Below are 23,080 nucleotides of genomic sequence, written 5' to 3'. Positions count from 1 at the left end.
GCTCAGTTGTAGGAGGTGATCAGTGACAGAATGAATATATATATATAATGGAATTAATATATATATAATGGAATGAATATGAAATAAATTTCAAAATTTAGAATTAAGAATAATGATTATTCCTCCCTTTTACTGAAACTTGACCTTTTCTCATGTTCACTGACTAGGACATAACCTCCTGGTTTGGAAACACTGTGTTAAAAGACCTTTCTCTGTATATTTCAGAGCTGCGTGAAGTTGATGCGAGGACTCCTCATGGCCATGATGCAACAGAAGGATAAAGTCGAGAAATTCAAGTCGTCACAAAATCCTTTGGATGCTCTTCATGCCAAATATAGCACTTCCACTGGTCAGACAGTGGTGGGTGATAATGAATGGGGTCACCTGCAGATAGATGCTGTCTCCCTGTACCTGCTCATCCTGGCTCAGATGACTGCATCTGGTGAGCTTTATATACTGAGTTATCCATAGCAGTGGAATTAATTTGTTGGCACCAGATCTAATGATTTTGTAATCCGTGTCTAATTTGAGAGTTTGAAGCGATTACAATATATTCCTCTCCAGGGATGTTGGAGTCGGTCTCACCTCTCGCTTACTGAGCAAATTGGCTCTGTTGTTTGCATCATGTAGCTGTGAGCTAGCAGGTCGGTGGATAGGAGACTGCACTCTTGATGCGTTATACACAACAGAGCTGTTATAACCTTTACTACCACTATTACATAACATTAAATATGTCAATTACTCCTACTTAATAATAATAATAATGTTTTTCAAGTCCCATGGGTAAAAGAAGTCCACCGAGATTTAGAAAAGTGTGGGATCATGGCAGAAGATATAACAAACAGAAAAATCTTCAGGCAAAGAGTTGCGGAGGTGAAGGATCTAGCTGATGAGAAAACGAGGAAGAATAGAGTATTCTCGGCAGAAGAACGAGCACGAGCAAGCCAACGGTTGAAGGAATACTGGCGAAAGAGGAAGGAGAAAGAACTTGAGAAAGCAATGGAAGTTGCTTAACCGCAGCCCATAGATGGCTGAAACGAAAAGAACAATAATAATGTTTTTACATCCCACTAACTACTTTTGATGGCTTTTGGAGACCCTGAGATGCTGGGATTGTGTCCTGCAGGAGTTATTTTATGTGCCTGTAAATCTACCACCACGAGGCTGATGTATTTGAGCACTTTCAAATACGACCAGAGTGAGCCAGGATCGAACCTGTCAAGTTGGGGTCAGAAGGCCAGCACTGCATCCACCTGAGTCACTCAGCCTGGCTACTCCTACTTATTGAAGATTGGAAATTATGAACAATGTTATATTAAAACTAGCTTTTGGTCATGGTTTTGCATGCATGAAAGTTAGTTTTGTAGCCATGTACAGAAATGCATCGAATTGTGTTCATTATCGGTTAAGTAATGTTGGAATATGTTAGTTTGTATTGATTTGTTAATAGAAGTTGAATATTTTCAGGAAGAAGAGAGTAGCAGTATAGAGAAACTATCAGTCCATAGAAAATTGCTTAAAGTGGGTATATTAACACCACGATTGGGAAGAAACTGTAGTGCTGGGGCCTCCCAATCATACACCACTAAAAATAAAACTGTGGCCTCAAAAGAACATGGGTAGTACTAGAGTAAGGTACTTCAGATGACTTTGGACTCCACACAGTGATCAGATGGCAAAATACTACCAAACAACTGCTGCTGTTAGCGAGAAACCAACAGTGGACCTGGGCATGGTATCATTGGCCCGTGATGTAAGTAGCAGACTCGTTGGCTTCTCGCTGGCTGAAAATGAGTATTCTTGATGAGGTTAAAGATATCATTTCTGAGCTCCTACTGAACGGATTGAGATAATACTAAGTGTAGGGAAGTTCTAGATGTTTCCGCTTTAATATCGACAAGTTTAATGAAAAATGGGTTAGCAGAATTTGCATTTATTCAATCCAAACCAAATGACAGACCTACAATAATAATTATTAAATTAATGTCATAGTGGTCCACCTTTTTCAATACTATAATATGCAATATTATTGAATTACATTACTAAACTAGGGACTAGTTTCAGCTTTGGCTGGCCATCTTCACCTTAGTGTAATATATGTAATAACTAAACAAATGTACAAACACACAGTTGACATAAAAACTAATGTACAAACACACAATTAACATTAAAATCTGGGATGAACTATGTGTAAAATATGAAAAATAAATTAGGCTCTAAATTCTTAGCATCTTGAGTATGGTCATTATCCAGACTCTTTCTTGAATTAATAGAATTGTTAGTTCCATCATTGCTAATCATTACAATTTCAATTGCAAAAACCATGAAGTTTATATCCTATGAAAATGACAGACTGACAAAACTTTCAAAAATAATGTATATTGTCTCCATTTCTATAAAATCATACTTCTCAAAATTACAACCAAAAAATAAAATAAATGCACGGACAGACACTACATATATTTTATAAGTAAGATAAAAAATTGTTCACTAAGAATGACATTATTTTAGCTTAATTAATGTGACCACTTACATAGTACAACTGTATTACTAAATTTAAATACTGTGTACAAAGCGTGGCTACAGTATCTTCAGAGATGCCGCCTAATCATTTTTGGTTTCGTTTGCTCATACAATGGACCGGAGAAGAGTCATTGCACTAAGATGGTAAAGAAGAAGCTCAAGATACTTTAAAACATACACACCATCCTTCACATAACTTAAAACATCATCTCCATACACACCATTCTTTGCAAAAGCCTTCAGTCATGAAGAAATAGATGTAACAATAAAAGACTTATAAAGTGGAAAGGCTTTGATGGCATCCACCCTAAGTTCTTAATGAACCTTGGCCACAGTGATAGAAACTGGCTTGCTTACTTTTTCTGTGATATATTGAAAACAGGGACCATACCTAAAGAATTTAAGAAAAGCAAGGTTATTGCTATATTGAAACCTGGCAAACCAAGAGATCAACTCCAAAATTATTGATCAGTAGTTTTACTAAATTGCTGTTACAATCTCCTAGAACGACTGCTGTACAACAGAATCTGCCCTATAAACACTCAGCACATTCTTGTTGAACAAGCGGGCTTCAGACCTAAATGCAGTTGCTATGACCATATTTTTGTCCTTACCTTGTATATAGAGGGTGGTTTCCAATTGTAACTGAAAACTTCTGTTGTATTTTTACACCTCTCAGCTGCTTATGATAAAGTTTGGAAAGAAGGGTTAATATACAAACTATACAGAGTGATTTCTGGTAAAACCACTGTGAAGCTCATCATCAACATGCTCAGTGACCGACTCTTCCAAGTGATCATGGGAACTCAAATAAGCAAGCAAAGGAAACTGAACAATGGCCCTCCACAAGGATCAGGACTGGCTCATCTCTTTAACCCATACATATCCGATCTACCAGAAACTCAGTCAAACAAGTTCTGCTATGCTGATGATATAGCTCTTGCTACAAGGCATAGCAGCATCAATGAAACTGAAAAAATGTTTGGAGATGATCGGGCCATTCTTGAAAGCTAAATTTTCCAGGCTAATCTAAAACTGAGGTATCTTGTTTCCATCTCAACAACAAGATGGCTAACAATGTAATTCAAGTCCCTTTGGAGGAACAATCCTCAGGAACAGTAAATTTCCTAAATACTTGGGATTAACCCTGGATTGCACCCTTCCTTTCAGTAAACACCTTGAGGATACAGCAGCTAAAATAAAAAGTCGCAACAACATCCTCGACAAGTTTTGTGGTGTATCACGGGGCTCCTCTTCATTAACCCTAAGCAGCTCTGCTATGAGTTTTGTCCTCTTTGCGTCTGAATGTTGTGCTCCAGTGTGGCTAAACAGTCCTCATGTGAAGCTAATTGATACTCAGATCAGCAATATCATGCGTAAGATTAGCGGAGTCATTAAACCTGCTCCTACTTATTGGCTTCCTGCCCTCAACCACATTATGCCACCTCACTGGAGAAAAGTTGCTCTTGTCAGAGAATATGACAAGATCATGGCTAATCTGGACCTTCCCATTCACGATGACATCTTAAACCTTCAAAGGGGCAGGCAGAAGTCCCGACATCCACCTGTTGTTTATGCCCAGGAACTAACTGAGAACTTATCAATCCATTCAATGAATGGAAAGTGGCGTGGGCTACCAATACCGAACATCTGCTTTGGCCTCTGCTCTGCTAAAACAGCCCTGTTCCAGGATGTAATCTCCCAAGGAGGACATTGTCCACTCTAAATAGGATCTGCACAGATACTGGAATCTGCATAGAGTCCTTGTTCAGATGGAGCAAAGGTTCCCCCAGTGTGACTGTGGTGCTCCTTCCCAGTCTATACAGCACATCACATTCGAGTGCAGACTGTAGGCCTAGAAAGGTGGTCAGGTCACACCTTCTGTGATACAGTGGCTGGATAGTTCAGATTTAAGAATATAGATATGATGTTTCTTGTCATCTGTATTTATGTTTACATTGTACACTGAGTGGCCAAAAGTGATGGGAAGACACTGAATGTTATGTTAATAACGAGTTGCTCCTCCGTGAGCCCTCAAAACAGCAGCAATACGGTGAAGCATCGACTCTACAAGGTGTTGGAATCGTTCTGGAGGGATCTGGATCCATGCATCTTGGACTGCTACCCACAATTGGTCTTGTGTAGTTCGTGCGGGGTTCATGAAGCGTTCACCAGCATTGACAGCATCCATAAATGCTTGAGTGAATTAAGATCGGGGGATCTGGAGGGCCAAACCATGGTCGTAACTTCACTGGAATGCTCCTCCAACCACCTGCGTGCCACCACAGAGCGGTGACATGGTGCATTATCCTGTTGAAACATGGCATCTCCATCAGGGTACTCTAGGGCCAGAAAGGGATGCAGATGGTCTGAAAGAATGGCCGCATAATGTGCACCTGTCAGCGCTCCCTGCAGCCGAACAGTGGGGCCTAATTGCGACCATTAGAACGCCGCCCAGACCAGAACTGTGCCACCTCCAGGCTGGACAAAACCTTTTTGACACAGGATCCATAGCTTCATGGGGCATACATCACACTCTCACACGCCCATCAGCTCGATACAACTGAAACTGGGATTCGTCGGACTACACCACACCCTGCCATTGCACCAGGATCCATTGCCGATGTTTGTGGGCCCATACACGTTGTTGGGCTCTGTGTTGAGGTGCCAGCAAAGGGATATGAGTCGGTCGTCAGATGGTGAAGCCTGTGCGGTGCAGTTGCTTCCTTACAGTCCTGGTAGAAATGGGTTCCTGACTCTCAACATTCAATTGGTTGGTGATTTGACTCACAGTAGCCCGTCGAGCGCCCAGTATGGTTCTGCGGAGGCAAAGTGATGTCCGTCCGTTAAACACCTGTGGTCTTTCCATGCGGCAGTTTATGCGGGTGGCAACATTCTCTCTGCGATATAGAAGATCCACCCCCGACACTGTTGACCTCAGAAACCCAAATTCGCGTGTAATTTCCGCAATGCTATGACCCATGCGCCATCCCACATTCAAAGATGGTTAACGCGCGACGTGTTGCCATCTTCACTACACTGGTGTCTGTGAGAGACTGCTGAGCTATGCCGCAGCTAGCCACGATGTTCAGGGGTCATACACGGCACATTTTCTAATGGGACACCCCTTCCCGTGACTTTTGGCCACTCAGTGTATATAGTACTAATGTATATTTGTCTGGTATAAATACTGTATTTCTGCATGAAAAAGTGATATGATAAATAAATTGCATTCATTGCTCTTCATGAAACTCGTAAACAGGAAGAACTTAAAGAATCTCATTAAGGTGAATTAAAAATTGATTGATTCAAAATGTGAATCTTTATATGAATGTGAGTGGTTAATAATATAATATTGAACTGTTAAAGTAATAAAGCTTGTCTAATAATTTTTGTTATTTAGTGTACTCTCCCTCATGCCAACTGTTGGTTAGAATTGTTAGGTCATATGAATTTCTTATTCTTGTTGTTCGTTTTTCAGGTCTTCAAATTGTGTTCAACCTGGATGAGGTGTCTTTTATTCAGAATCTCGTTTTCTACATTGAATCAGCATACTGCATCCCTGTAAGTATATTTTTAATGCTCTGTGAAGAGAAACTGCTATGGTGGTTGTGATGATGATGATGATGATGATGATGATGACGATGATGATGATTGGCCCTCATTGCACCATGGTGAGGTAGAGAAAAATTTGCTGGAAAGGTTGCAGGTGCTTCAACACTGAAGTCATGTTGTCTGCATTGCTATTGCAGATGAAATGGGTCAGAATGGTGTTGCATTTATAGTTGATAAGTGACTGTCTTGTTATGTAGAAGCATACAGACCTGTCAGTGGAAGAAAGTTGACCCTCACTGCCAAACTGTACAAGCTGCATCTGATCCAAGTATACCTGCCAACCACTGCTGCTGAAGATCAGGAGATTGAACAATTTTATGAGAGTTTAGAAAACATTTCAGGAGCCGGCATAAGTTGACACCATGCAACCCAAAGTTTGTAACATTATAAGGAAGTGGAAATTATGCAAATCTTACTTGGAATTCCTTTTAGAGGAGAGATGTGTGCATTGCAATGTCTAGGAACCCACCATCCCACCCCCAGAAATACATTTATTATTATAACCTAATAAAGAACAGCACCCACCATCGTCCATGGCTAAAGTACCTATTTGCATTCCAACGTGAAAAGAATATGACATCGTTGCCATCAGTGATGATAATTAGATTGCATTACCAACCCCCAGATGAATAAAATCAAAAATGAAAACATCATGTAAAGGAAACAATGTGAAATACACTACAGCAATAATTTTATATGAAACTTACCTTAATGCTGTGGTGGATACAGGGCTTTGGTAGCCTTCAGGAATATATGCACCCTCGCGTCTAGGGGGAAGGATCTTTTAAATAGGGATTCGCCTGTCACCTTAGGCGAAATAGATCGGGTGAGTTGGCTGTGCAGTTAGGGTTGCTCAACTGTGAACTTGCATGCAGGAGATAGTGGGTTCGAACCCCGCTGTCGGCAGCCCTGAAGATGGTTTTCCGTAGTTTCCTAATTTCACATGTGACAAATGCTGGGGCTGTACCTTAATTAAGGCCATGGCCGCTTCCTTCCCACTCCTAGGCCTTTCCTGTCCCATCGTTGCCATAAGACCTCTCTGTGTTGGTGTGACATAAATTAAATACGAGGGTCGAGTCATAAGTCATGGCAACTATTTCTTTTCTCGCGAACAGGAGACAACACGGAAAATCTAAGATATACATTTGGAAATATAGGGCATGTCCTTATTCATAGTGCCTGAAGACAAATTCTGACTTCAGGAGATTCTCGTTGGAAAGTGACAGAACACAGGCCATTGGTAAACATTGTTTTGTTATAGTATAGACAGCAAATACACAAGACTACATACAAAGGACAGGTCTCCACTGGTTACAGACCTTCGAAATAATCACCCAAGGTTTGCACTGTGCGTTGCCAGTGGCGGGGCAGGCGCTGAATACCATTCGCTGCATGTGTATCGCTAACGTGTGACACCCCTCTCTGAAATGCTGTTACGATGCGCTCTTTGTTAGCGAATCGTTGTCCACGTTGACTTTGGGGATTAGACCATAGTCACACACCTAATGCTTCCCGCAGCTCTGCATGGCATTGGAGTGCATTTCTGCCGCAGAGAACTGCTATTTTAATATACGATCGTTGCTCCTGCTGATTGACTTCCATTTTGTGATGCTCTCACTCACACACTGAACTTGGGGGCATGCTTAGACCCACACTGTTGTTTACATACACCATCTAGTGGCATCATACGCAAGTACATACCGTACATTTCCAAATGCATATCTTAGATTTTCCGTGTTGTCTCCTATTTGCGAGAAAAAAATAGTTGCGATGACTTACGACTCGACCTCCGTTGTTAAAAAAAAAAAGAAAGCAAAATAGAATGCGCTCTTATTGCCTATGGAATGCTAGAGATCTAAAAGCCACTTTGCGGCCGTAACCTGGGGGCTTACGCCCCCAGACCCTTTCCTTGGTCAAGTTCAATGGTTTTGTCACTAGTCTTAGTTCCTGACTAAACACATTAGCAGCATTGTTGTCCGCTCGAGCACGTCCTCAGCGAGAAGGCCGTGAGAAGTAAGCAAACGACAGTCATTCCGTGCGCACCTGAATGTAGTCAGTATTGGGTAGCACATGTCAGCTATTGATTAGTAGCCCTGAAACCCGAGGGAATCGCAGTCATTCTCTAGGAGATTTCAGTGTGAAGGTTGGGAATGCTATGATGGACGATCATTTCTCATTTTTTACAATCTTGGTTTGTAACTTGATGATTTATTCCTCCTAATCAATACATATATTTTTTTACTTTCTTTTTGTTATGGTTTAGGGGTTTACAATGAACAAGGCAGCTGTCAATTACAGTTCACTGTTGATAAAAGCTTTTCCATTATCAACACCACGTTCAAACATCACAGAAGACATCTGTTGTCATTGAAATTCTCAAATTTACAATACAAGAAACAAATTAAGTACATTCTTATAGACATAAGATGGTACAATAATCAGATTGATTACATTCTAATAGACAAAGGGTGGCAAACCTCCTTTCACAACACCAGATTGAAACAAAGTTCTGAATGTGGGTGTAATCATTACCTACTTGGGACATATCTTAAAGACAAACTGAACGAACCAACTCGGATGATAATTCCTGAGCCACTTGTCTTTTAACAAGAGCTTTAAAACATTGCTCCATCTGACCTTGAAGGAAGCTGCATCATAGTGTGGAAGAGAATAGAGTAATGTATCACAGAAGTAACAAATAAGATCTCAAAACCAAGCACTGTGGTGAAATTCCAACATGGGATGTTGGAAGAAACTCTCATGCTGGTTGAGAAATGTCTTAATATCCGACTTACAGTCACAAACCTAGAACACCAGGGATGACTGCTGAAAAAAGGTGAATGATGACATGAATCACCCTTGCAGGTAAGACAAAAATGAGCACGTTAAGAGGCTTTGTACTTAGCTGGAGAAGCGTGCAATGGAGGATCACTGCGCAAAAGTAGGCTATATGATAAAGTGAAATACTGGCTCAAGATTTCAATCCTAGGTTGCACATTATCCAGGAAAGCCTAGGAAATATCATTACTGGCGTGATAGTTATCGCCAAAGTGTGGTGGAAGTACTGCATCCAGCTGTTTCATGATGAACCAGAACATGTGCCAGAAGGAAATGAGTAAGACCTTGAAGAGGTAGAACATGCAGTGAAGAAGCTACACGATCAGGAATACCCCAGCTCTGATGGAATCACCGCGGAAGTGCTGAAGAACATGGGTGAATTAGGCATTGACTTTTTTCACATACTGTGTTAGAGGATCTGGATGTCTGCCATTCCGTCTTTATAACACCATTCAAAACAGGCTCCTCTCTTGATTGTAAAAATTACAGAATAATAGCTCTCATTTCCCATGCCAGGAAAGTAATGCTCATGATACTGAACAAGTTGCTAAAAGACCTTCCTCCTTCCAGAGGATGTTTGTTCCACACAAAGGAACTATAGAGCAATTTCTTAACTTCTGGCAGTTCGTGAAGACAGAAGAGTTAAATTCCTGGATGTGCATGTATTTCGTAGACTACAAGAAAGCTTTTTACAAAGTAAAATTTTCAAAACTAGAGCATTATCATCTGAGTGGGGACACTAAGACACGTGGTGCACTTGATAAAGAAACTGTACTCTTCGAACATGGCAGCGGTACGAATCAGTAACACCCTCTCAGTGTCTTTATTACTACTGGTGGGAGACAGTGCTGTATTCTTTCCTTCTATGGAACATTTACAGTGAGCATATCATGAGGGAAGTACATGAAGACTCGAATGGCAGCATTGTTATTTGAGGCAGACAAGTTAAGTAATCCTTGATACGCAGACGGCTCGGTGATAATTACAGAAGATCAACACAAGCTAGAGACTTATCATGTAGAGCATAGACAAACATAGCAGAGTGTATGGACTTCAAATCAACACCATGAAGATCAAAGTGATGATTGTAGAACGCCGTAATAACAATCTGCCTTTGTTATTTAACGATAGAAACTCAAGGAGACACTACACACTTTTATGGAGAATTAGAATAAGGGTGAAAGGGGATTGTTGATTTCTTAGCTGATAGTCATATGTACTTGGTTAAAAGCATTCAAAATAGTTTGTAGGACATCCTCATATTGGAGTTTGGTGGCATGATAAACAAATGGTATCATCACAGGTTTGTCACTAAGGCAGTCATGGTTTGAATCTCAGGCAGTGCACGAGGGATTCTTTGAAATGGAAAGTAATGTCCCTGTGGTTCGGATTATACATAAAACAGGAGGCCCCTAGGCTGTGGTCATGATATCAATCATCATAGAACCCCTTCAGCATGGTGGGTAAGGTGCTGTTGAATGAGTTTTCGCCATTGTTGTCTGTCCAGAAATGTCCTTTTTCTCTCCACTGACTCCCAATTCCCTCCTCTTCTCTCCACATCCTTTATCAGCTGATGTAAACATCTCTTTCTAGGTCTTTCTACTGGCCTTCTTCGTTCAACACTTCTTTCTAGGCATGCATATGGTGTTCTTGTGCCAGGCATTTGCTTTACGTGTCCATACCATGTTAGTCTCAAAGTTCTTAGCTTGTCTTCTATCGAGTCCACTTCCAGTTCCATTCTAATGTCATTGTTCCTTTCATAGTCTTTGTGTTTTTTTTGGAGCGTAGTTCATAGAAACTTCATTTCACATGCTTGCTGTTTACAAACTTCTCTCTCTTTCAGTGTACATGTTTCTAGACTGTATGCGAGAATGAGCACAAAGTATGACTTATATAGAGTCATCTTGGTTCTCATGGGCACTATGTTATCCCAAAGTAGATGCCTTACAAGGTTGCAGAAGTTGGAACTGCTGTCCACTCTGTTTACTATTTCTTTATTTGCTGGAAATCATACTCCCGAGGTATTTGAATACCTGTACACATTGAATGTTTTCACCTTCAAGCTTTATGTGGCAGCCCGTATCTTTCCTACTCATTTTCAATGGAACAGTTTTTGTTGTGCTAACTTTCATCTGATAGTGTTTGAACTTGGCTACCTATTCATCCAGCCTAGTTTGTATTTCTCTCTCTCTCTCTCTCTCCCCCTCCCCCTCCAGATTGGTATATTGTCAACAAATGCCAATATGTGTAGTTCTCCATCTTGTTCTCTTTTCAGGTTTTGAAGAATACTGTCCTTGACAGTAATTAGTAGTAATGGTGACAGTGCGCTCCCTTGTTGGACACTGTTTGACATAAAACCATTCTAAATTGCCATCCCCAAAACGCGCACATCTGCTACAGTTGTGGTACAGCATCTGGACCTTGCCTATGGGATGTTCAGGCACTTCCAGTTCTCTGAGGCACTTGCATATGACTAGAATAGGCACCCTAACATATGACTTTTCTAGGTCTAAGAATACTACAGTTAGAGCTTTGCGTCTTTCCCAGTGCTGTTTCATTAACATGCTTAGGGTGAAGATCAGGTCTGTTTTTCTTCTATTTGGTTCTGAATCCACGCTGTTCTTCTTCCAGGACAGGTTCTATCACTCTTCGTAGTCTGGTTGCAGTTTTTTCCCCCATTATTTTCAGATAAACTTCAAATTTGGTAGCTTTTCTTATTGGAGTTCAGTAACTCTTTGCTTCATAGTGTTAAAGTATTGCAACTTTCCTGCTGACTTACCCACGGTGGAACCTTGATTCTCCATTTTTGGAGGGCCCACGGAAAAAGAACGTACAACACGGGAAAACGGAAAATCCAGGAACAAATGGAAACCATCAACAATTTGGCTAGACATCACAAAAATGAAATATGTATAATTATGATCTTACAAACACTTCTAAACCAAACCAAACCAAACCAAACTACATCCCCAATGGCCACCTACCAAGCGACCACTGCTCAGCTCGAAGGCCTGCAGATTGAGGTGACGCATGGTCAGTGTAACGAATCCTCTTGGCCCTAATTCCTGGCTCTCTTGACTGGGGTCGCCATCTCACCATTAGATAGGTCCTCAGTTAAAGGTAATTTTGTAGGCTGAGTGAACTTGGAATCGGCCCTCATATCCAGGTAAAAATGCCTGACCTGGCCTGGAATCGAACCCGGACCCTCCGGGTGAGAGGTAGGCAAGTTAGCTGCGGGGCTGGCTTCAGACATTAATTACCGGTACACAAGTTAAAAATCTCTATACTTTACATTCAGTTTTACCGGGGTAACTTCGTCAGGTTCCCATGAAAACTTCTTTCAGTTCAGCAACTTTGATCAGCCAAAATTTTCGAAAAATCTAATATGCCAAGGCAAAGAATTGATCGACCACAAGTAGTTTTTAATTCTCTAATCTAATAAAATAAAACACATTAGATACTAAAGCACCCGACATGACGACAAATTCACTTCTTTTTTTAAAATCTTCCATTGTAATGTGAGTCACCGGTATACTGTTTGTAGTCAGTTTCTGGAAATCTTGTACCGCGCAGATTTTTTTTTTTCTAGGGGCTTTACGTCGCACCGACACAGATAGGTCTTATGGCGACGATACCGCGCAGATTAGGTCATGTTGAACTCGAGAATATGGTTTCGAATGTAAGTATTGATTCTCAGAAGTTGTCGAATGCATTAAATTCATTTCTGCCTGTCACTAATCACAATCAAATTAGAAAGAGAAAAAATATCATCAGAACTTCAAAAATTATGGTTATTCGTGACCTTGAACTCAGCTGGAAAGCAGGCTTGCTGCACAAGTCAGTACTAGTGGGAAATGATACAAACTTTTTAAATGCAGCATTCACAAATAAAACGACTGCAGTTTTTATGACATTTTAACACAAAAACCTAAAATTCCCAGTCTTAGGACAAAAACAGTAATAGGCAATCCCGAAACCCCCCATGCCTTTATGTATGAAAGGTGCAGCATCTGTTCTGGTCTCGATAACAATCGTATACAATAATATTGAAATACTAGATTTGTGTTAAGAAGGAGCAGTTTTGATTCCTGCCTGAAAGCCCAGTGACTGTACAGTGCCCTAAGGGAAGTGCCGAAAACCTATTCAGCAATCTAATCTAAAAAATTAAAACAATAAACATCTAACCCTGGACATAATGTAGACGTTTTTGACGAAACTCGTTCCGTCTTCAAGTAGAGCTGTTGAAATGCACTCCTCCTCCTTCCCAGTTGTTCTGGCTTTATGATTTCCGAAGATTCTCTAAACAATACCACCCGAATGAGATGCTAAGATGGTCCCTTATGCAAGTTCACTGCTGATCACTTTTCGGTACAGTACTGTAACCGTCCAGGCTTCTCCAGCCCTACTAATTTAATATAATATCATTTTACGCGATATCATTTGATATCAAGTTTATCCGCCATCGGCAATTATTTGTAATAACATATTTATTCAACGTCAATCATTTGTAATCAAGGCCTTTTGGAATCATATTGTGTATATGATAACATCGTTTTATTATTTAAATTATTATATTATGTAGGATAAGAATTCATTATGTTGTAAATACGGTCAATATGTTGAGACATAGTTGTTTTCATTTCATCTCATGTTTGTGTATACGGAGGGTTATTCTTGAAGCTTGGAATTTTGCGTGAGTCATGGGTTTATTTTATGACCAAGGCTAGTAAACAGCGACCTGTGCGCGAGGCTTGCAAGCTGGTCAGCTATATCATCGCCACGCCTTCTGGACTTGTCGAGGAAGAAGAGGAGGGGAGTTGATGCTTCGATCTATCGAATCAGATACTTCGTTGTATATGAGTTTTGAGATTGAACTGTTACCGAGAGTGGGGGTGAGCCCGGATATATACTGATTCTCAACACGAGAACGGACCTTATGACCTTACAACCTTACAACCTAACTACGTGAACTCCATCACTACTACTTCTACTGTGAACATCTACTTTGAACGATGTGATTTGATTTTTGAAACAGTGTGTGGTCGCTCCGCGGCATAGTTATTTTGTACAATGTGTTGTCACTTCGATACAGTACTCAGCTGCGGTAATGTTATCGGATCTGCGTGAGACGAAACAAGTTTATGGCTTGTGTGATATTCAGTAAATATTGTGGACGAAGAACTATGTTTAGTTCAAGTCTACGGAATTTTGGTACAAGTCTGTACCGTATAAATAGTATAGCTCAGTTGGATTGAGATTTCTACTAATATGGAAAAATTCATATCTCTGAATTTTCTCCTCTTACGATCAACGCTGATCAGTTTTTACAAGTATAGGGCCAATGTCTATTTTAAAGACTAGGCAAGCAGGGAGTGCTAGTCCAGATAGTCCATACCATATCAGAGAAGGAAGAAAGGATGTCCATGGAACAAATTCTACATCGAGAAGAAGAGAACGAGTAACCACGGAAACCAGATGACTTCAACGGAAGCTGCAATTGGTGAGCTTCAATTAGATAAAGCAAGCAATTAGTAAATTCAGTAAATTCTAAATTCCTCCACGCTTTAAGGAAACTTTTCCGATTCATCTCATTTTTTTGTATAATAAATTCATTTGTATTTTATATTGCGTTAATTTTCTTTCTTAAGCGATACTTAATGGTTAATTATTTAAAATCCTACCCCTGTGATTTCAGTAAAAGTCTCTATGCTAGTAAATATAAATTTTGGTTTACAGTTTTATTTAAAACTGTAACCATGGCGCCCAAACATTACATAGAGAAATGGGGAACCATGGAATGTTAATTGTTTCTATTTGCGTGGCAATTTGCGGGCAAGCCACAAATAGTTTATTTAATATTCATGTGTCCCAAGATAATAACTTTCATCTCCTCAAGTGTTTTGATGAGGTTGAACAGTTACAGTACTTGCTCTAATTATTGCAATGATGGTACATTAATGCCAAGATCCATTAGGTATGCTGTAGCCATCCTTTCGTGAGATACAGTTTCTTGAAAAACGCTTTATCGAGGACTTAGTGTTGTGTACGGCAATCCTTTCGATACTTAAGGATTTAACCAAACGCAAGGTTTCATTTCTATTAGAGCATAGTAGGATAAAGTTATACTAAAGAAATAATCTTCTGTCTACGTGTTTAACTTCGTTGGTAATTCTTGAGTACGGTAGTTCTTGCGAATTTCAAACTTTAGGCCTAATTGCAATTTTCATTTCTATTTGTGCTTAATAATAACCTGTTGTAATTAGGATACGTCTGAACGTAGTTTAAAAACTGTTGTAGTGTATTGTAGTGACTTAGTAGGATTTAGATTGCTTATTCTATTATTTTGAGTAGTCTTGCGAATTTCAAACTTTAATTGTAATTTCCATTTCAGTCTGAACGTAGTTTAAAATCATTGTAGTGTATTATAGTAGGTATCTTATTATAAATTAGTGTGTTTATTCTATTACTGTGAAATATTTGTGTAGTATAGTATTTATAGTATCTGTGGTATCTGTATTAGCTCTCTTACTAGAATTCTGTTGCAGTAATTAGGGCAGACTTAACTGCAGTTTAGAATTGTGTAGACCTAATACTTGTGTATTACTTTCGGTTTTCAGTAATTAACAGCAATTTTCATTCTGTTAGGGTGTTGTAGAAAAAAAAAAAATCGTGCAACTAAGTAGTATTGTAGTGTAGTAGTAGCTTATATTAATTACCTTGTTGTTGTGTGATTTTTGTGAACTATCGTAGACAATATTTCTTTCATTTCATTTTTATAGGCAATATTTCTTTCCTTTCATTTTTATTTGCACATAATAAGTTATTTTATTTTTCCTTTTTTTCCCCATTATTCTGTAAATAATGGCTAAACAGTGCAACTGTAGGAACTGTGGGTGTGGCCAGGCATTAAGGAGTATGAGGAAGGAGTTGGAGAGTTTGAGGGAGATAATTAGGATTCTCTCAGAGGACAGGAAGGAAAGTAGGTCTCCCTCAAATAATGTACAGGATACAGTAGGTGTAAATGAGGGATGGGAAGTAAATGGCAGAATTGTATCAGGATCAGAATTCAGGACAGGTGTCTGTTAGAAATCGGTACGAGTCACCGCAGGTAGAACAACCGAGGGAAGATGAGGAACAGGGAACTGTTGCTGAGATGTGTGGAAGTAGGAGGAAGGGAAAAGGTAGGAAAGGGAAATGTAGTGTAGTGGAAGGAAAAGACAGGTGGAACAGAGTCATGCAAGGGAGAAAAGGGAGGAGGAAGTAGCTTCTGCAGCAGTGAGAGAAGATAGGGCTGACCAAGAGGGGAGGGGATCAAATGAGGTGGGTAGTGTTGAGGCTCTGGTCATGGGGGATTCCATCGTTAGACATGTGGGGAAAGTGTGTGGAGGAAAGGGAACCAGGGTAGAGTGTTATCCAGGAATTAGGTTGAGGCAGATGTTGAGGAAAGTAGAAGAGAAGGAAGAGGGAAAGGAGAAGGTGGTAGTGTTTCACGTTGGTACTAGCAACGTAAGGCAAGCAGGTATAAGTACCAACATAGTTAGGGACGTGTGGGATCTGGTAAATGCAGCACGGATGAATTTTAAGGAAGCGGAGATTGTTATCAGTGGAATACTATGTAGGAGGGATACTGACTGGAAGGTGATTGGAGATTTAAATGAGACTATGGAGTGGGTATGTGGGGAAACTGGGAGTGAGATTTCTAGATCCTAATGGGTGGATAGGAGACAGCGATCTGCGCCCAGATGGCCTTCACTTAAACCTCAGTGGTACATATAAATTAGGAAACTTGTTTAGAAGGGTCATAGGCAGGTACATTCAGGAAAACGGGGTGGCCTAGGGAGCGGTAATAAGGGAACAGGGAACTGGAAATCAAGTAGGGATGACATACAAATGTTAGTGCTCAACTGTAGAAGCATTGTAAACAAAGGAATTGAATTAAGTAATTTAATAGATATATATTTACCAGATAATGTAATAGGAGTTGAATCATGGCTGAGAAATGATATAATGGATGCAGAAATATTCTCACGGAACTGGAGTGTGTATCGTAGAGATAGGATAGGAATGGTAGGAGGGGGAGTATTCATTCTGGTGAAAGAAGAATTTGTAAGCTACGAAAAAGTTAAGGATGAAAAACATGAAATTCTGGGTGTAAGGCTCTTCTCTAAGGATAATAGGCAACTTGATGTCTTTGGAGTGTACAGACCGGGAAAGGGTAGCGCTGACGCTGATTCAGAATTATTTGATAAGATAATCAGCTATGTTGGAAATGATATGGAAAGGAATGTGATAGTAGCAGGTGATTTCAATTTACCAAATGTCAATCGGGAAGGTAATACGAACGACAGGAAGCATGACCAACAAGTGGCAAATAAATTAATATGGGAAGGGCAGCTGATTCAGAAAGTGATGGAACCAACTAGAGGGAAGAATATTTTGGATGTGGTGCTGACAAAACCAGATGAGTTCTATAGAGAAACCGAAGTAATAGATGGTATTAGTGATCACGAAGCTGTTTTTGTGGTAGTTAAAAATAAATGTGAAAGAAAGGAAGGTACAGTATTAAAATTAGGACTATTAGGCAGTACCATGTGGCTGATAAAACAGGCATGAGGGAGTTTTTAAAAAGTAACTATGATCGCTGGAAAATGGTAAATAAAAATGTAAACAGACTCTGGGATGGGTTTAAAGCAATTGTTGAGGAATGTGAAAAATGGTTTGTTCCTTTAAAGGTGGTAAGGAATGGTAAGGATCCACTATATTATAACAGAGAATTAAAGAGTCTAAGAAGGCGGTGCAGACTGGAAAGAAATAGAGTTACAAATGGTTATGGAAGTGAGGAGAAATTGAAGGAACTTGCTATGAAATTGAATCTAGCAAAGAAGTCAGCTAAGGATAACATGATGGCAAGCATAATTGGTGGTCATACAAATTTTAGTGAAAAGTGGAAAGGTATGTATAGGTACTTTAAGGCAGAAACAGGTTCAAAGAAGGACATTCCAGGAATCATTAATGAACAAGGGGAGTGTGTATGCGAGGATCTTCAAAAGGCAGAAGTATTCAGTCAGCAGTATGTAAAGATTGTTGGTTACAAGGATAATGTCCAGATAGAGGACGTGAGTAATACTAAAGAAGTATTAAAATTTACCTATGATAACAATGACATTTACAGTAAGATACAAAAGTTGAAAACTAGAAAATCAGCTGGAATTGATAAGATTACTGGGGATATACTAAAGGCAATGGGTTGGGATATAGTACCATATCTGAAATACTCATTTGATTATTGTTCGGTTGAAGGAGCTATACCAAATGAATGGGGAGTTGCTGTAGTAGCCCCTGTGTATAAAGGAAAGGGTGATAGACATAAAGCTGAAAATTACAGGCCAGTCAGTTTTACATGCATTGTATGTAAGCTTTGGGAAAGTATTCTTTCTGATTATATTAAACAGGTTTGCAAAATTAATAACTGGTTTGACAGAAGGCAGTTTGGGTTTAGGAAAGGTTATTTGACTGAAGCTCATCTTGTAGGATTTCAGCAAAATATAGCAGATATCCTGGATTCAGCAGGTCAATTGGACTGTATTACGATTGACCTATCTAAGGCATTTGATAGGGTAGATCATGGAAGCCTACTGGCAAAAATGGGTGCAACTGGACTGGAAAAAAGAGTGAGTGAATGGGTGGCTATATTTCTAGAAAATAGAACTCAGAGAATTAGAGTAGGCGAAGCTTTATCTGACCCTGTAATAATTACGAGGGGAATTCCTCAAGGCAGTATTATTGGACCTTTATGTTTTCTTATATATATATCAATGACATGTGTAAAGAAGTGGAATCAGATATAAGGCTTTTTGCAGATTATGTTATTCTGTACAGAGTAATAAATAAGTTACAAGATTGTGGGCGGCTGCAGGGTGATCTCGATAGTGTTGTGAGATGGACGGTGGGCAATGGTATGATGATAAACGGGGCTTAAAGTCAGGTTGTGAGTTTCACAAATAGGAAAAGTCCTCTCAGTTTTAATTACTGCGTTGATAGGGTGAAAGTTCCTTTTGGGGATCATTGTAAGTACCTAGGTGTTAATATAAGAAAAGACCTTCATTGGGGTAATCATATAAATATGATTGTTAATAAAGGGTACAGATCTCTGCACATGGTTTTGAGGGTATTTAGGGGTTGTAGTAAGGATGTAAAGGAGAGGGCATATAAGTCTCTGGTAAGACCCCAACTAGAATATGGTTCCAGTGTATGGGACCCTCACCAGGATTACTTGATTAAAGAACTGGAAAGAATCCAAAGAAAAGCAGCTCGATTTGTTCTGGGTGATTTCCGACAAAAGAGTAGCGTTACAAAAATGTTGCAAAGTTTGGGCTGGGAAGATTTGGGAGAAAGGAGACGAGCTGCTCGATTAAGTGGTATGTTACAAGTCATTAATCTCATTTTTTGGTCCGTATTGATGACAGTGATCACATTCAATTTACAAAGTATACATTTATTATTCACCTATTCAATACCTACAGTACCAAGTTTTGTGGTTAAATAATCATAAAAGATTGAAAAGTTGTGGACATGTTTCGCCCTTCTTATTGGGCATCATCAGCACATTAGTTAATCTTAAAACAAAACTTTTTAAGAATGGATACACTATTGTTTATGAAAAATTGAGTTGAGATATGTTGTGATATTAAAAAAATATATATATATTTCTTTGAAACAGTAGTTAAGAATTTTGACATGGGAAGTAGCCTATGAGCACATGATAAAAATTATTGTATTATATTTTACAATATTGTCTAAAAAATTAATTGTAATGATAAGGAGTTTTTATAATCGGCATGTATCTGGAATTGAAATGGATCCTCTTCTTAGTGAAAGGCAATAATATTAGCCATGGTCGCTGCTATGTAGATCAGAGGATGAAATTTGTTTTAAATTATACGTTCCAACTGTTAAATTTGGGTTCAAGAAGAAGCAAATGGTGTTTCTTCGTTGAGTTGAATTGATTTAAAATACACTCTGGCGTAATCGTTGAAATAGAGGATAAGTTGGAGATTTATCTTTGTTTGAAGGTTATGTTGATTTTCACATATAAGTTAGTCTTCCAGATGTTGTAGGAGTCTCGACGGATAGAGTGTTGTTGAATCAAATGCCGTGTGAGTGTCTATCTTGTTTTGTTAGCAGCGTTGTATACTTTGTAAATTGAATGTGATAAGTGGTATGTTCCAAGCTGTCAGTGGAGAGATGGCGTGGGAGGACATCAGTAGCGAATAAGTTTGAGTGGTGTCTTTAAAAGTAGGAAAGATCACAATATGAAGATAAATTTGGAATTCAAGAGGACAAATTGGGCCAAATATTCGTTTATAGCAAGGGGAGTTAGGGATTGGAATAACTTACCAAGGGAAATGTTCAATAATTTTCTAATTTCTTTGCGATCATTTAAGAAAAGCCTAGGAAAACAACAGATAGGGAATCTGCCACCTGGGCGCTGCCCTAAATGCAGATCAGTAGTGATTATTTGATTGATTGATTGATTGATTGATTGATTGATTGATTGATTGATTGATGAGACTGACATTTCTGGAGGATTGATCAGGGAAATCATTTCTTCGAAGAACGGATAATGCAGGATTTTTACAGTGTGATTTAATTAGGATGCTCGCGGGACCATGTAATCTGAACGAATAATCTGGGAAATTGTAGTTTCCAGGAATGGATAATCGAGGTTCCACTGTATATAAATATTAACCCACGTTAACTACTTGTAAGTGTGCCTCCATGGCTCAGACGGCAGCGCGTCGGCTTCTCACTGCTGGATACCGTGGTTCAAATCCCGGTCACTCCATGTGAGATTTGTGCTGGACAAAGCGGAGGCGAGAAAGGTTTTTCTCCGGGTACTCCGGTTTTCCCTGTCATCTTTCATTCCAGCAACATTCTCCATTATCATTTCATAGTATTTATCAGTCATTAATAAATCCCTTTGGGAGTGGTGACCCCATTGTAATAATAGCCTATATATATGGTTCATTCGTTACATCCCTGACCCGGGCAAAGACTGGAAAACAGGGTGTAGGTTTTCATTTTTCATTTTCAACTACTCATAAAACATTTTAAAACATTTACTTCTGATCATATCATCAGCAGATGATCAATCCTTGCTGCTATATTTGTCAGTTTCTCCTTTCCTTACAGGATTATGGTATATGGGAACGTGGTGACAAGACTAACCATGGTCTGCCCGAACTGAATGCTAGTTCCATTGGAATGGCAAAGGCTGCACTAGAAGCTATGAATGAATTGGATCTCTTTGGAGCAAGGGGTGGACCATCATCCATCATTCATGTGCTTGCTGATGAGGCTCAGAAGTGTCAGGCCGTCTTGCAGGTAATTGAATTTTCTTCCATTATTATAACAAGGATCTGCTTAAAAGATCAACACAAATAAGGTGCATGTAGTTGGAAGGTGTAGATGGCTAGGTCTTTTTTGCATGGTATTACTGAGTTAGATATTGTTAGTCCAAGAAATAATAAGTTTGATCTTAGAAGATAAGTTTAATTAACCTCATCCATACTTTGACGGAATGTTCCGTTCAGCGAGTGAAATGTGCAGATATACTTTGACGGACACATCCGTCCGTCCGCAAAAAACTACCTAGAGACGCATATTTATGGTTACCGAGCCAGCGAGGTTTGTTCTGTAAGTGTTAAAATATAACCATCAGATGTCAGGAACTACCTGAACTTCATTTTTATATCATAAATGGTAACATGCTCCTGGAATAAGAAAATTGAAACGCACCTCACTGTGTGTTATTTGTAAACAAATATGGCAGCGGCCTGGATTTGAGCGGATGATTGGCTTGAGGATATTGATGTTGAGATTCACTATGAAAGTGTGCGAAGTGAAAGTAATTCATCTTCAGATGATATTGATGAATGTGAATCTTATTCTATTTCCGAAGAGCCAGCGCCAATGGATAATTCAAGATTTATACAAGGTACAACAACATCAACAGATATGAATGTCAGTAATGACTGGATTTGGGACTTGAGAAGGTAATTAATTTACTGATGTCAAATGTAGGCCAGTTTGTGAAATTCACTCTGTGGTAAAGAGAAGGTTAGAAGATAATCCAACAGACTAATTGTAAGTGGTCAATGAATTTCTAACCCCACAGTTCTGGGATCATATAACAAAATAAACCAATGCTTATGTCTGTAAATATCTTGCATCTTTGCCAAATTCCCCTCACACTGACAATATTCCCTTGACATCTCAGGGTCGATATACTGACCACTACCAATCAAAAATAGAATTAAGAGCCTTCCAGGTGATTCAGAATGGTTCAGCACGGGGAATGTAAGGGCATAATTTTTTTCGAAAAAATTGGTAGATCAAAAGGTTAAATGTATCATACATTCAGAATACAACATACTTAACCTTACAAGGGAGAAAAGCATTTTTTTAAAATTACAACTAATAATTGCCAAGATACCAGGTTAAATTATCCCCTGAAAAAAAAACTTCTCAATATGTACACTGCCGGCCAAAAGTTTCCGGACAAGCATTGAACTGTTAAAGAATGTACTGGGGTTAAAAGAAAACAACATACCTATGCAAGGAATTGACAAATATATATTCTAAAACTAATATTTACAATAAAACTATGTTTTTACATTACATCTGAGCAAGAAATAGACAATATGTACACATTTACTCCCACAGATCACCAGAACACATCAAACTCTCTTCTCATCAAAGAAATCCTGCTTTGCTGCAAGTACATTTTTAACTATTCTCGGCATTCTCAGAACAAGTTTTTCCAGCACTGATGCAGGTATATCTGCAAGATGTCCCACAGCTTTTCCGATGGAGGACACTCTTTTCGGCTTGCCGATCAAACTCCTCCCACAGCAGCTCAGTTGGATTTAAGTCTGGGGATTGCGGTGGGGCGGGGGGGATTCCATTAAAAACAATTCCCCAGAGTTTTGTTTGTTTTGCAGATAATTCATGCAATAGCGAGACGTGCGTCGGGGGTCATTGTCCTGCAGGAGGACAAACCTACGTTGCTGTCCAGACGACAGAAGAGCATAACGAGGTAGGA

General features: G+C 39.4%; 1 protein-coding gene across 5 annotated transcripts in view; it reads left to right on the top strand.

Annotated features, from left to right (window-relative positions):
• LOC136884342 (probable phosphorylase b kinase regulatory subunit alpha) overlaps positions 1-23,080 on the top strand; it is a 141,045-nt gene that overhangs the window by 3,769 nt on the left and 114,196 nt on the right. For 4 of the 5 annotated variants that reach the window (XM_067156452.2, XM_067156451.2, XM_067156450.2 and 1 more), the window contains exons 3-5: positions 226-442; positions 6,005-6,087; positions 21,169-21,360. In XM_067156452.2, the coding sequence (XP_067012553.2) occupies positions 226-442; positions 6,005-6,087; positions 21,169-21,360 (492 nt within the window). Of the gene's footprint in view, positions 1-225; positions 443-6,004; positions 6,088-14,344; positions 14,477-21,168; positions 21,361-23,080 lie in introns of those variants that run through there. The other variant, XM_067156454.2, reaches the window with a different exon arrangement.

This window comes from Anabrus simplex, chromosome 12 (assembly GCF_040414725.1).
Source record: "Anabrus simplex isolate iqAnaSimp1 chromosome 12, ASM4041472v1, whole genome shotgun sequence".
Lineage (NCBI taxonomy): Eukaryota > Metazoa > Arthropoda > Insecta > Orthoptera > Tettigoniidae > Anabrus > Anabrus simplex.
The sequence above is the reverse complement of the archived record's forward strand: the minus strand, read 5'-3'. Positions and strand labels throughout refer to the sequence as shown.